Source organism: Triturus cristatus, chromosome 8 (assembly GCF_964204655.1).
Source record: "Triturus cristatus chromosome 8, aTriCri1.1, whole genome shotgun sequence".
Classification (NCBI taxonomy): Eukaryota; Metazoa; Chordata; class Amphibia; order Caudata; family Salamandridae; genus Triturus; species Triturus cristatus.
Genome location: NC_140591.1, coordinates 1,192,219,905 through 1,192,235,696, shown reverse-complemented (window position 1 = coordinate 1,192,235,696; position 15,792 = coordinate 1,192,219,905). Strand labels below are relative to the sequence as shown.

General features: G+C 44.8%; 2 protein-coding genes across 4 annotated transcripts in view; one reads left to right on the top strand and one right to left on the bottom strand.

Annotated features, from left to right (window-relative positions):
- GABRA5 (gamma-aminobutyric acid type A receptor subunit alpha5) overlaps positions 1-15,792 on the top strand; it is a 567,778-nt gene that overhangs the window by 408,880 nt on the left and 143,106 nt on the right. The window lies entirely within an intron of this gene.
- On the bottom strand, positions 8,425-10,184 carry LOC146805599 (uncharacterized). The gene is made up of 2 exons (XM_085620667.1): positions 9,590-10,184; positions 8,425-9,293 (listed from the first exon to the last, which is right to left on the bottom strand). Exons 1-2 carry the CDS (start codon positions 10,020-10,022, stop codon positions 8,425-8,427), a joined length of 1,302 nt encoding a protein of 433 aa, XP_085476793.1. The 5' UTR covers positions 10,023-10,184.

The window sequence follows — 15,792 nt, the reverse complement described above, 5'->3', positions numbered from 1 at the left end:
GGTGTATCAAAGGTTATATTAGGGTGTGAGAAGAAGATGCACTAATTTATCACATGGATGATGTCATGAGTGATGTCATTTGGGATGTCATCAGTGATGTCATCAGTGATGTCACTGACCATGTCATGAGTGATGTAATATGTGACGTCATCAACAGTGCATTGCGGGGGCGCGAGTTATAGTTAGCTGAACTAACTATAACAGCGGAATTTCTAGGGTTTTGTACGAGGGAAATGTCCAGCTAACTATAACGCCCCTGAAACCTTTGTTTTTTTCAGTGAATTTCTAAGGTTTTTTTAAATGCCAATTCCTATCTATAACTTATCTCTGAAGATATCATGAAAAGCATTCTTTTTTAAAAGTAGGGTGCACATTAGTTTTGTGGAAAAGCATCTTTGTGATTGGTTAAGAAAAAGCAGTTTCAACGTGGAGTACATATCAAAGGATAAAATTTGCTCAGATCAACCACACCTGCTACTTGCATTTGAAAGGCACTGTTCGAACTTAAAACAATCGTCAACTTTTAACCTGCACATGTCGTTAAATATTCAAGAAAATGTTACAAAAAAAAATCGTTAAGTTTTAAAAAATTGATGAACTTTTAACCTGCACGTGTTGTAGAATGTTCTAGAAACTGTGTTGATAGAATACTTTGCACTTCTGACTTCTATGTGTTGTTCAATATTAAAAAGACGGTTCATATGGAAAATTAAAAAGAAACCAATAGAGAAGTTTTGAGGCCTAAAAGAATCAAGGAACTATTCTAATTTATTCTTTACATGTATTTATGTGTGCAGCAACAAAATTATAGACACAACAGCAGTAGGAAGAGGAAGAAGCAGGGAGTGGGGGGAGGGGGGAGATGGGCAGAATGGCACACATGCACAATTAAGTACAACACACATATAGACTAACAATGGCCAAAATGAAACACACCAACAAGCAGCACAAGTCACACAACCCGCCAACATCACACCACTGAACGAGCAAATAAGTGAAAACCACGCTGCATTCATACAGGATGTGTACATAGGCCAGTCGTTGGTGTTGTGGGTTGTCTGCGACCGTAGTCATCATGGATGAGATGCCCAGCATGTGGCACATGGTCGAGTTCACTGTGTGTTATGTTGCCAAACGGCTGCACCTCCCTCCCACGAGCCCCCACACTTTTGTACGGTGCGCTGTTGTATCTCGTACACTCATACAGCACACCATTGTAATGCCTATTTGCGCATGTCCTGCTACATTCCAACAACAACATCACAGTGCCGTTTGGAGGTGGTGCATGACAGTTTACAACATCAACTGCTGCGGCTCTTGTAGCAGGCCACACCAGAACACAGAGACACACTTACTGCACTTCCTGTACACGGACATGTCCGAGACACCCCGTTCCCCTTGCCGGATAGGCACACCCCTGCACTAACCTGTGAACCCCAGACCAGCACACACCAGTTGTGCATGCAGGAGGATGCGTGCGTAGCTACACATCCAGGCTCACTGCCAACGCTGAGGTGACAGCACACTGTGATGTTGCAGGGCTCGTGCCTAACATGCTAAGACAATGACCACAGGGACACACTTACTAAGATGTGGGTTTGGGGGGCATTGGCGGTCCTGGAATTGTTGAGATGAGTCTTCTGTCCCTCATGGGTATCCCTGTATCATGCTCATTGACTCTATGGTACCTGTGGGTGTTCTGGTGTGGCTCTTGACTGTGTTCCCTTTCATGGTGCAGGTAGTTGTCCTGCTTAACACCAGCAGAAAGCAAGTGTAAAATCCCTGGTGCTAACGTGTCTCATCACCGGAATTTGTTTCGCATTGCAATTGGTGTGAAACTTGTGATGGGATTTTTTTCGTGTGCAGAACAATATACGAACTGAGCAGTGTATCTCATAAAGATCCAGCACCTGACGCACTATTCCTAATCAATATAAATACAATGAGATTTCTTAATAGATTTTGTGTGTACACTGTAACTGCAGCCAATACCTCAGTGCAATTCAATATAGGATTTTACTATTTAGAATAAATCGGAAATGTGCACCTTGTGTCTTCTTGCACGGGAACGGCTACTCTCCATTTCATTATCAGCACTTTAACGGAAGTAAAGTTGAGATAAATCTAACACACTATTCAGAAGTTAGTGCAAACTGCAGATATCACCAGTATTCCAGCAATAAGTCCCCCAAAATTTAACACCATGGTGGACTCCATCAAATAACAGTAATATGAACAAGAAAGAGTCACACAGCAGTTAGGAGAACAACCAAAACGTTATACATTTTTTTTTCAAACTTCATTTTTTATAATAATAAATATATAAACGAAAAACTATTTTCAAACTTTATTTTTTTATTAACATATATGAACAATAAACTAATAAACAAAATGTAACAACAATAATAAAAAACAACAAGGCGGAACACTACTGTGGGGACAATGGATGTCGACGACAGACATGGAAAATAAGAAAGATTGTTAAAAAAACAACAACATGGTATTCTCAACAAAATACCACAAGAAACAAATCACAGATATATAAAGTGCATACAGCTAACAAAATGTTATAAGTTTAACTTACAAAAACTGTAAATGTTGCCGCTTTAAAATATTTACCGAATCTGAAGAAAATGTTTTGCAGAAGGCACCACACAAGCAACGTTTTTCTTCAGTGGTGAGGAAATGTTTTACTTTTTCCAAGGAGCAAACAAAGAGCAATGCCACCTTCGTCACTCACAAGATTTGCCAAAGAGTTCTGTTACGAGGAGATCCTAACAAAAAATACTCGTGCGGCACAGCAAGTATGATGAAACACCTAAGGACCCTTCATCCAAACAATCTTGCACGAGAAGAGTGCAAACAGATGAGAAACACTCCTGTTCTGTATCTGTAAAAAAGAATCACAAATAAATGTATATTAATAACTTTCAAATTTATACTATTCCATTACTGTACAAACACATTTTATATAAAAACTGACTATGAAACTATAGCCCTGAACCACAAGTGTGACGATCATTAAAACACTACATGCATAGTGCATACTACTTTGAAGCAGTTCATGCCCTAAAGCCTACCTCACTAAAACACTACATGCTAACTGACTAAATGATTACAGTAGTATAAGGAGACACACTTGGTGACTCACAGGGTGTTTGCTAGAAGAGTATGAATACTAACTAGGGAATTGAAGGTGTGAAACACAACTGTGTAGGTGGTTAGAGGACTGCATCCATACTGCATTGGCATTTAAAGCAGTCCATGTGCTAAGGCCTGGCTCACTGCATGACTACTTGGGTACTGACTGAATGATTATCGTACAGCAAGGAGAGCGCCTAGGTGAATTTATAAGTGCTAGGCTTTTCGCACAGAGAATAGATTAGTACTTGGTACTGAATGGGTCACTAGAGGAGTGCAAAGGCAGTGACAAGTGCTGGACTGTATGGATACTGACTAGGAAATTGAAAGTGTGAAAGACAAGTGTCTAGGTGGTTAGAAGACTGCATGCATAGTGCATAGGGGTTTGAAGCAGTCCATGTGCTATGGCCTGGCTCAGTGTATGAATACTTAGGCACTGACTGAATGATTAGAGTACTGCAAAGATAGTATCTTGGTGAATTTATAAGTTTTTGGGTTTTAGCACAGTGAATGGATTAGTACATGGTGCTGAATGGGTCACTAGAGGACTGCAAAGAGAGTCACAGGGTATTTCCTGGAAGTGTATGGATACTGACTAGGGAATTGAAGGTGTGAAAGACAATTGTGCAGGTGGTTAGAGGACTGCATACATGGAGGATAAGGGTTTGAAGCAATCCATATACTAAGGCCTGGATCACTGGATGAGTACTTGGGTACTTTCTGAATCATTAGAGTACTGCAAGGAGAGTGCCTGGGTGAATTTATTAGGATTTGGCGCTGTGAATGGATTAGTACATGATGCTGAATGGGTCACTAGAGGAGTGCAACGGCAGTGACAGGGTGTTTGCTGCAAGTGAACGGATACTGACTGGGGAATTGAAGGTGTAAAAGACAAGTGTGTAGGTGGTTAGAGGACTGCATGCATAGTGGATATGGGTTTGACGTAGTCCATGTGCTAAGAACTGGCTCAGTGCATGAATACTTAGGCAGTGACCGAATGAGTACTGGAAAGAGCGTGTCTAGGTGAATTTATAAGTGTTTGAGTGTTTGTGTTTGAGTTTTGGCACAGTCAATGGATTAGTACATGCTGTTGAATGGGTCTCTAGAGGACTGCAAAGGAAGTGACAGGATGTTTCCTGGAAGTGTATGGATACTGACTAGGGAATTGAAGGTGTAAAAGACAAGTGTATAGTATGTCAGAACACTTTTATTTGAAGCAACCTATTTGGTACTTAGAAACTGACTAAATAATCAGACTACTTCTAGGACAGTGCTTAGGTAAAACTTTTAAATTTCAGTTCTGCCACAGCGAACAGAATAGTACATGGTACTGCACCTTAGTGTCAAATCCTGACTCATGTTATCAATGCATAAGCAAAGACTAGCTTCTAATGCTACTAAAACTTGACAACATGAGAGGTTTTAAATTAGTTATCTGTCAGCAAATACACGATGTTACCAAATGCTTCTCTCACAGTGGTTCTCAAATGCACACAGACTCACAGTGTAATTCTAGACAACAACCACTATACCTAGGAGTTTAACAAAAATCATTCACTACTGTGGAAATGGTAAGCGAACTGCACACAATCTTCATATTTCATGACTGCACTTTTGTGTCAATGTCTGACTCATTTAATCAACACATAAGCAAAGACTGGCTTCTAATGCTACTAAAACTTGACAACCTGACTGGTTTTAAAACACTTATCTGTCAGCAAATACAGGATCTTACCAAATGCTTCTCTCACAATCTTTACCCAAATGCACACAGACTCACGGTGTGATTTTAGACAAGCAACACTATCCTAGGAGTTTACCAAAACTCATTCACTAGTCTGGAAGAGTTAATGGTACTGCACACAATCTACATATTTAAGTATAGCACATCAGTGTCAAAGCATGACTCATTTAATCAACATATAAGCAAAGACTGGATTCTAATGCTACTAAAACTTGACAACATGACATGTTTTACAACACTTATCTGTCAGCAAATACACAATGTTACCAAACACTTCTCTCACAGTGGCTCCCAAATACACACTAACTCACAGTATGATTCTAGACAAGCACCACTATCCCTAGCAGCTTACCAAAACTCATTCACTACAGTGGAAGTGGTAAGGGAACTGCACACAATCTACATATTTCATGACTGCACTAGTGTCAATGCCTGACTCATTTAATCAACGCATAAGCAATGACTGGCTTCTAATGCTACTAAAACTTGACAACATGACAAGTTTTAAAACAGTTTTCTCTCAGCAAATACACGATGTTACCAAACGCTTCTCTCACAGTGGTTCCCAAATGCACAAAGACTCACAGTGTGATTCTAGACAAGCACCAGTATCCCTAGGAGTTTACCAAAACTCATTCACAACACTGGAAGTGATAAGGGAACTGCACACAATCTACATATTTCACGTCTGCACTTTAGTGTCAATGCCTGACTCATTTAATCAACACATAATCAACGCATAAGCAATGACTGGCTTCTAATGCTACTAAAACTTGACAACATGGCAAGTTTTAAAACAATTTTCTCTCAGCAAATACACAATGTTACCAAACGCATCTTTCACAGTGGTTCCCAAATGCACAAAGACTCACAGTGTGATTCTAGACAAGCACCAGTATCCCTAGGAGTTTACCAAAACTCCTTCACAACACTGGAAGTGATAAGGGAACTGCACACAATCTACATATTTCATGACTGCTCTTTAGTGTCAATGCCTGACTCATTTAATCAACACATAAGCAAAGACTGGCTTCTAATGCTACTAAAACTTGACAACATGACAGGTTTTAAAACAGTTTTCTCTCAGCAAATACATGATGTTACCAAACGCTTCTCTCACAGTGGTTCCCAAATGCGCAAAGACTCACAGTGTGATTCTAGACAAGCACCAGTATTCCTAGGAGTTTACCAAAACTCATTCACTACGCTGGAAGTGATAAGGGAACTGCACACAATCTACATATTTCACAACTGCACTTTAGTGTCAATGCCTGACTCATTTAATCAACACATAAGCAAAGACTTGCTTCTAATGCTACTAAAACTTGACAACCTGACTGGTTTTAAAACACTTATCTGTCAGCAAATCCACGATATTACCAAATGCTTCTCTCACAGTGGTTCCCAAATGCACACAGACTCACTGTGTGATTCTAGACAAACAACACTATCCCTTGCACTATATGAAAACACATTTCTTCATCTAGAAGTAGTACTACATTTTAGTATAGAAACATAACATAACTCATTTCACAAATTCATAAAGAATGACTGGTTTCTAATTCTACCAAAATATTAAAACTGCACAGTTATCTCTCTACAAACACATGAAAAACACAAATGCCAATCACAGAATGGTTTCTACATGCACACACATTGTAGAGAAAAAAAGTACTCCCTAAACTTTAGCAGGAAAAATACATTAGTCTGATTAAAATCAATATAGTCCACATACATCCCCTCACAATTAAATAACTCATCTTTCAAGTTCTTTTGTAGATTAAGGACCATGGGCCATATGTAGGAAACAGTTTTGCGATCGCAAACAGTGCGATTCGCAGGAATCTGGGTGTTTGCGATCGCAAAACATACTTGAGCCATGTAGGAAAGGTATACGCAGAAGAGCTGTGCGAATCGCTAATTTAGCGATTAGCTATTTTGCGGAAAGTGGAGTCTGCGAATAAATCAGCGTAATCGCAGTCTGCGTACCAGTATTAGCGAAAATCGCTGTTACCGAACTCGCAAATAGCGAGTGCGCAAAATGACATGTTCAGAAAACTCGCAAATAGCGATTATGCAAAATTCGCAATTTTGCACTTCCCAATTACCATCAACACTGAGCAGGTGGTAACCCACTGCAACCTATTTAAACAGGCCCACAATGCCACAGGGCCTTTCCACCATGGCTGGGCTGTACGTGATAGCCAGGAGGCTGCGAATCAGGGATGCCACACAGAGACGGAGACGCCAGGAAAGGATCTACAGAGCACGCATCACCCTCTTCCAAGTGACCGATGAGGAGATCCATGTCAACTACAGGCTGCACCCAGACAGCATCCTGGATTTAATTGCTGAACTGACACCCATACTTGACCACCCCACACGCAGGGCACACTCCATTCCCACCCATGTACAGGTGCTGTGCTCACTGCACCTCCTGGCATCAGGTAGTTTCCAGGGGGTCATTGCCACAGCAGGAGGTGTCTCCCAAAGTGCACTTTCGCGCTTCTTCCACGCTTTCCTGGATGCAATGGTACAGAGGCTGCATCACCACATACAATTTCCTAGCACAGCACAGGCACTGGATCAGACCAAGCAAGATTTCTACCAAATTGCACAATTCCCCCATGTCATTGGCTGCATAGATGGGACACATATCGCTATTTCACCCCCCTCACATAATGAGTATGTATTTCGCAACAGAAAGTCATATCATTCCCTGAACATCCAGGTAGTGTGCAATGCCCAACACTTAATCACTGATATTGTGGCCAAATACCCTGGAAGCACACACGACTCATTCATGTTTCGCCACTGTGCATTACATCGCAGACTCACAAATGGTGATTTTGGAGAGGGCTATCTGCTAGGTAAATGCCTGTTAAACACACACAGAGGCAGTAGAGTGATGCAGTGGCAGGACACTATTGAACATTAATCTGCTTATGCCCCGCAGGTGACAGTGCGTATGCTGTACGAGACTACATCCTCACACCGTACCTGAATCCATCAACTGCAGGTGAGAGGGGGTACAACAGCGCACACAGAGCTACACGCTGTGCCATTGAGAGGACATTTGGAATCCTAAAGAGCCGTTTTCGATGCCTCCATAAGAGTGGTGGAGCGCTACAGTACAGCCCTGAGACGTGTTGCAAAATAGTGGTTGCCTGTGCAATGCTACACAACATCGCTACCAAGAAAGGAACCCCAGTGGACCTGACAGACTCTGAATCATCAGATGAGGATGGAGCAGCACCACATCGCGCTCCCGCAGGAGGTGCTGGTGCAGCTGCCGGACGTATGAGATGTGATGAGATCACCCAAAACTACTTCTAAGTGAGTAATGATGACACAATGACACTGATTGGTGACTGACAGGGATGTTTATTTCTGTGTCATCAGGCATTGAGTGATCTCACGTTGTGACGTTAAAGTCCCTGCATGCACTTGTTTGTGTCACAGTGCACAGAGTAACAACAGACACTGAGTCTACATGGACTGTGTTGCATCACACATGGCCATTAGTCCCTTGTGTCCCTTCACCTCCTACGTGCACGGCCTGGTGCGCCTCGCTGTGTGCGCGCTGTGCCCTCCCTTGACTCATCCTCCACTGTGCTCTGTCGTGCACTCCTGCGTCTTTCCTGTGGTATTGGGAGAGTGATGCTGCTCCTGCTCGATTGTTCATCGGTGTCCGTGGCTGCAAGTGCACCTATGCCACCTGTGGCGGTTGCGCGCATCTGGTCCACCGCATGTGTGACCTGCACCAAGACACTGCCCACGTCCTGGCAGCAGTGGGCCATCTCGCGCTGCATGCCAACACATCTTCTGGCCAGCAAGGATGTGGCGGTTGTGTGGCGGTTCACAGCCCTTGTGTATAGGTCCAGCCGTGTGTGAAGGCGATGTCTGTCCCGGCGCCGCGCTGCCCTGTCCCTCGCTATCTCCCTGCACAGTCCCTCCAATGCACCAGTCATGGCCATCACTCCTGCGCGCAACTCGGTCATGTTGTGGTTATGTGCTGTCAGCTGCCGTTGTATTGACCTGATTCCCTTCACTTGCAGGCGCTGCTGCTTCAGCATGCTGCCCTCCAGGCCCGAGAACACCGTGTCCTCTTCAACAGGAGCAGTGCTGGTGGACGGCCGTTCCCTGCGTCTCATTCCTCTCCCTACTCTTGATTGTTCAGGGGACTGTGTTTGTTGCAGTCCTGCACGCTGCCTGTGCACTGGCTGTTGCTCCTCTGCTGTGTCTGGTGCCTGTGTCTCCAACAGTGGTAGTGGTGGGACAATTATGCGACGCCTGCATGGTGCTGTGTCGGCAGTTGTGGCTGCGCCCTGATCCTTCTGGCATGCCTGGTCCTCCATCTCAACTGTTGGCTCACATTCAGCCTCACTATCCTGTGTTGGTGGTGGTGCTGTGGATTAAATGACACACATTAGTACTGTGTCCTGTGTGGTATTTGTCATGCATTAGTTTCAAGCAATAGAATCTCATGGGTACTATCGGTCTATTTCTATCTCTGCATGATGGAGTCCTTCCTATTCCACCTGTCTGTGTCTCACTGGCACAGTTATCAGTGCATGTGACTACGTTTCCCATAATGCATTACTGTGTGTGCTGTGTGACATTTACTGGAGTTGCAGTCAGGTTGCCTTTTGGGGGATGTGGGTGGTTTGGGGATGTAGCAGGGGGTCTTGCCATGCACCTTACCTTGTCTGGTGTCTGGGTGTTCTGAGCTGTCCAGGTCAGCCACTCCACTCACGCTCTCAGGCTGCAGTGTGCCCTCCACCAGCTCCTCCAGGGGTGTCGGTTCGGTTGCAGTGGAAGGGCCCCCACCGGTTTTTTTAGCCTCTGCCAGTCTTGTTGCCACCCTCTCCTTTGACCTCTGCCGCATGTCATACCATCTTTTACGTAGGTCCTCCACACTGCGGTGTGTGACACCAATGGCATTCACTTTCTCTTGGATGTCACTCCAAATCTTGCGCTTTCTGGCCTCAGGTACTCTCAGGGAACTTTTCCCAAATAGGAGATCATGGTTGCTGACCACCTCCTGTGTGAGGACCTCCAGCTCCCTCTCACTGAATTTCTGTTTCCTCTTCCTTGTTGGTTCCTCCTGCTGCTTTTCAGTCCCCTGGGAATCCATTTGACTGGTTTTCAAATGCAGAGCTTCACTGTTCTCCTCTCCACACAGGCTCTCAAACAGCTACTGGCTCACACACAGCTGCTGGCAATCAGGTGCAGCATGGGCAGTCACACTTCCTGGTTGTGATGTCATCATTCTGCACCTGAATTGCAGATTCCCAGATTTGCGATTCCTTAATAGCGTTCTCGCAATTAAGGAATCGCTATTAGGGTAATCGCACAATAATTCTGCGAATTTTTGCGCATCGCTAATTATTCGCTAAAATCTACCTACATAGCTATTTGCGATTCGGAATTTGCGATTCGCGAAAAATCGCAATTTCCGATTCGCAAATTCCATTCTACCTACATATGGCCCCATATCAATCACTCATCATATTTTCGTTTACATAATCTCTGCACTGTGCACCTCTCAGCAAAAGCAAAGAATGGAAAAGTTTCCCTTTCATTTTCCACACATATACATGAAAACATCAAATCACAATCCTTCGCACATAAACTCAAAAGCAAACACATATTATCTACTGGCGCGACCACCAGTAGATAATATATATATATAAATATATATGTTTGCAAAAAGGAGTTACCCAAGAGGCTGGCACACCCAAGGAAAGTTTGACGCTTCTGAAATCCAGCGGCAAAGTCAGGCTAAAACTCTCCGTTAATTTCGGTCCGACACGTTTCTGGCTCATAGCCCTTAATAATGGACCAGAAGAATGGTGACTGCAGGCAAGGTTACTACTAGTGAAATCCCTCTTTTATTTCCAATTTCGGCAGTTGAAATTCAAACAAGTATGCATGCATCTTGGGATTAGTAGTTTTCTTCAATCAGACCCCAGTGGGTGAGCTTGCACGCTGTCACAGTCCTTTACATAATTATAAATCGGGAAACAATTGTCCTTCTTTCCGCGATGCAAAAATCACCAGAGCACCCCTCGTTCCGCCCTCGTCAATTCACACGAAGGCAGACCCGCATCATAAAAGCAGTGGTGCCGAGCCGTGGCTTGGGTGGGCCACTAATGTGTTTGCAAAAAGGAGTTACCCAAGAGGCTGGCACACCCAAGGAAAGTTTGACGCTTCTGAAATCCAGCGGCAAAGTCAGGCAAAAACTCTCCGTTAATTTCGGTCCGACGCGTTTCTGGCTCATAGCCCTTAATCATGGACCAGAAGAACGGTGACAGCAGGCAAGGTTACTACTAGTGAAATCCCTCTTTTATTTCCAATTTCGGCAGTTGAAATTCAAACAAGTATGCATGCATCTTGGGATTAGTAGTTTTCTTCAATCAGACCCCAGTGGGTGAGCTTGCACGCTGTCACAGTCCTTTACATAATTATAAATCGGGAAACAATTGTCCTTCTTTCCGCGATGCAACAATCACCAGAGCACCCCTCGTTCCGCCCTCGTCAATTCACACAAAGGCAGACCCGCATCATAAAAGCAGTGGTGCCGAGCCGTGGCCTAGGTGGGCCACTAATGTGTTTGCAAAAAGGAGTTACCCAAGAGGCTGGCACACCCAAGGAAAGTTTGACGCTTCTGAAATCTAGCAGCAAAGTCAGGCAAAAACTCTCCGTTAATTTCGGCCCGACGCGTTTCTGGCTCATAGCCCTTAATCATGGACCAGAAGAACGGTGACAGCAGGCAAGGTTACTACTAGTGAAATCCCTCTTTTATTTCCAATTTCGGCAGTTGAAATTCAAACAAGTATGCATGCATCTTGGGATTAGTAGTTTTCTTCAATCAGACCCCAGTGGGTGAGCTTGCACGCTGTCACAGTCCTTTACATAATTATAAATCGGGAAACAATTGTCCTTCTTTCCGCGATGCAACAATCACCAGAGCACCCCTCGTTCTGCCCTCGTCAATTCACACGAAGGCAGACCCGCATCATAAAAGCAGTGGTGCCGAGCCGTGGCCTGGGTGGGCCACTAATGTGTTTGCAAAAAGGAGTTACCCAAGAGGCTGGCACACCCAAGGAAAGTTTGACGCTTCTGAAATCCAGCGGCAATGTCAGGCAAAAACTCTCCGTTAATTTCGGCCCGACGCGTTTCTGGCTCATAGCCCTTAATCATGGACCAGAAGAACGGTGACAGCAGGCAAGGTTACTACTAGTGAAATCCCTCTTTTATTTCCAATTTCGGCAGTTGAAATTCAAACAAGTATGCATGCATCTTGGGATTAGTAGTTTTCTTCAATCAGACCCCAGTGGGTGAGCTTGCACGCTGTCACAGTCCTTTACATAATTATAAATCGGGAAACAATTGTCCTTCTTTCCGCGATGCAACAATCACCAGAGCACCCCTCGTTCCGCCCTCGTCAATTCACACGAAGGCAGACCCGCATCATAAAAGCAGTGGTGCCGAGCCGTGGCCTGGGTGGGCCACTAATGTGTTTGCAAAAAGGAGTTACCCAAGAGGCTGGCACACCCAAGGAAAGTTTGACGCTTCTGAAATCCAGCGGCAAAGTCAGGCAAAAACTCTCCGTTAATTTTGGTCCGACGCGTTTCTGGATCATAGCCCTTAATCATGGACCAGAAGAACGGTGACAGCAGGCAAGGTTACTACTAGTGAAATCCCTCTTTTATTTCCAATTTCGGCAGTTGAAATTCAAACAAGTATGCATGCATCTTGGGATTAGTAGTTTTCTTCAATCAGACCCCAGTGGGTGAGCTTGCACGCTGTCACAGTCCTTTACATAATTATAAATCGGGAAACAATTGTCCTTCTTTCCGCGATGCAACAATCACCAGAGCACCCCTCGTTCCGCCCTCTTTTACTTCCAACAATCCAAAATCATCTGGACCAAAAGCAATACGACGCGTTTCGGTCTCACCGATACTTCGTTCACGATAATACTCGTGTTGTCTTGTAACCAATTATCTGAGTGGTTGTTCATATAAATTCAATGCTCATTTCCTGTTTTTACATCACTAAGTATTCTGGGAGATGTAGTTCTAAAGAACTCACAACAAAATCACAAATGATCAAAACGATGTTTTGTGAAAAAATCTGTGAAAAGTAATATCTGAGTGTCTATATAGGTGTATAAATGCATATGATAGTCCTGTACTGAGTGAATGTAAGTATGAGTGACTATATGGATGAGTGAGTGGATGTGTGTGTAGACATAAGAATCAGTGAGTGGGTATGTAGTTATTGGTGTTGGAGTGTGTATGGTTTTGAGAATGGCAGTCTATAATTTAGAATTGGTGTATCAAAGGTTATATTAGGGTGCGAGAAGATGCATCAATTTATCACATGGATGATGTCATGAGTGATGTCATGAGTTATGTCATTTGAGATGTCATCAGTGATGTCATGAGTGATGTCACTGACCATGTCATGAGTGATGTAATATGTGACGTCATCAGCAGTGCATTGCGGGGGTGCGAGTTATAGTTAGCTGAACTAACTATAACGGGAGAATTTCTCTGGTTTTGTATGAGTGAAATGTCCAACTAACTATAATGCCCCTGAAACCTATGTTTTTTTTCAGTGAATTTCTAAGGTTTTTTAAATGCTAATTTCTAACTATAACTTGCCTGAAACCTATGTTTTTTTCAGTGAATTTCAAAGGTTTTTTTAAATGCTAATAACATGCCTGAAACCTATGGTTTTTTAAGTGAATTTTCAAGGTTTTTTAAATGCTAATTTCTAACTATAACGTGCCTGAAACCTATGGTTTTTCAAGTGAATTTCAAAGGTTTCTTTAAATGCTAGTTTCTAACTATGCCTACAGAGGTAGGACATGTGAAGAAAGAAGAAAAAACACACAGAAAGAAGTAAAAGAAATGCAGAAAGAAGCAACAGAAGTCCACAAAGACGAAGAAAAGTGCAGGAAGAAGCAAGACATGTGCAGAAAGAACCAACAGAGGAGCAGAAAGAGGCCAGGTTTCAAAATCATCCTGTGCCCACAACTTTTTCTGACGGGTACTGGTGGTAACTGACTCTGACTGACCAGGCCTAGAGCCAGTGCTATGCTAAAAGACACTTAGAATACAGTGAAAACACCTACATACACTAGGGAACACTATGCGTTGGGGTACCCATGTGCTTAGCATGACCCTAGCACATAAAAGGGCAGGGGGATTAAACCTACCTCTAAGTCAGAGGTGCAGAAATATGCTACTTTAACTAGTAGTCGCGTTTGCAGAGTGGTGGAGAAAGGGTGCTGGGCGTCCAACCAACTTTCAGGAATTCCGCTGCGTAGGACTTACACGAGGTTCCAAGAGGGATTCTTGGATCCCAAACTCCCTCAGGACTAAATTGGACTTCATCCCCCGTACCGTAGTCTGCCACGAGGCACGTTTGTAGAGTAGTAGAGAAAGGGGGGCATGGCCGCCGAAGACATCTTAGCAAACCCACTGTGTGGGACTTACTGGAGGTAATAAGAGGGGTAGTTGTCCCCCAAGGACATCCTTGGGGGCCAACTTCCCAAACTATGACCTCCAGTCAGTCCCACACAGCAGCATTGGTAAGTACTCATACCAGGCCACGCCCACTTTGCTCACCACTCTACAAACGCGCTCTCTGGCACGCTCTTGGATGGGGATTGAAGTCCCCTTCACTGCTGGGGGTCCTTTAGGGGCCAACTAGCCTACCTTTTACCTCCAGTAAGCCCCACGCAGTGGGATTGGTGAGGGGTAGACAAAGGCCATGCCCCTTTTCTCCACCACTCTGCAAACACGCCCCTGGTGCGTTGTAAGTTGGGGGATTAAGCCCCCTTTAATCCTGAGGGTCCCTGGGGTCCAACTAGCCCACCAGGTACCTCCAGTAAGCGCCACAGAGCTGCGTTGCAGAGAGGTGTAAAAAGAGGCATGGCCTGGGCCACCTCTCTGCAGCGCAGACCTGTGGCATTTACTGGAGGTACCTGGTGGGCTAGTTGGCCCCCAGGAGCCCTCAGGATTAAATGGGAATTAATTCCCCAACTCAAAACGTGACACAGGCATGTTTGCACACATGTCACCTCAGGCCCGCCCCCTCCCTTTACCACTGTGCAAACACGCCCTGTGGCGCATTTTAAGTTGGGGGATTAAGGCCCCTTGAATCTTGAGGGTCCCTGGGGTCCAGCTAGCCTACCAGGTACATCCAGTAAGTGCCACAGAGCTGCATTGCAGAGAGCTGTAAAAAGGGGCGTGGCCTGAACCACTTCTCTGCAACGCAGCGCAGTGGCGTTTACTGTAGGTACCTGGTGGGCTAGTTGGCCCCCAGGGACCCTCAGGATTGAAGATGAATTAATTCCCCAACTTAAAACGCACCCCAGGGCGTGTTTGCACACATGTCACCTCAGGCCCTGCCCCCTTCCTTTACCACTGTGCAAACGTGCCCCGTGGCTCGTTTTAAGTTGGGGGATTAAGTCCCCTTGAATCCTGAGGGTCCCTGGGGTCCAACTAGCCCACCAGGTTCCTCCAGTATGCGCCAGGGAGCTGCGTTGCAGAGAGGTGTTCAGAGGCCACGGCCCTTTTTTCACGTCTCTGCAACGCAGCTCAGTGGTGCTTACTGGAGGTACCTGGTGGGCTAGTTGGCCCCCAGGGACTCTGAGGATTGAAGAGGAATTAATTCCCCAACTTAAAATGCGCCACAGGGCGTGTTTGCACACATGTTACCTCAGGCCCCACCCCCTCCCTTCACCACTGTGCAGACACCCCCTGTGGCATGTTTTAAGTTGGGGGATTAAGTCTCCTTGAATCCTGAGGGTCCCTGGGGTCCAACTAGCCCACCAGGTACCTCCAGTAAGCTCCACAGAGCTGCGTTGCAGAGAGGTGTAAAAAAGG

What these genes read in the sequence shown, in the direction of transcription:
- LOC146805599 (XM_085620667.1), bottom strand. Translation starts at nt 10,022, where the DNA reads ATGGATTCCCAGGGGACTGAAAAGCAGCAGGAGGAACCAACAAGGAAG. An exon ending in ACACCCAGACACCAGACAAG is followed by an intron (nt 9,294 to 9,589) that starts GTAAGGTGCATG and finishes TTTAATCCACAG; the next exon opens with CACCACCACCAACACAGGAT.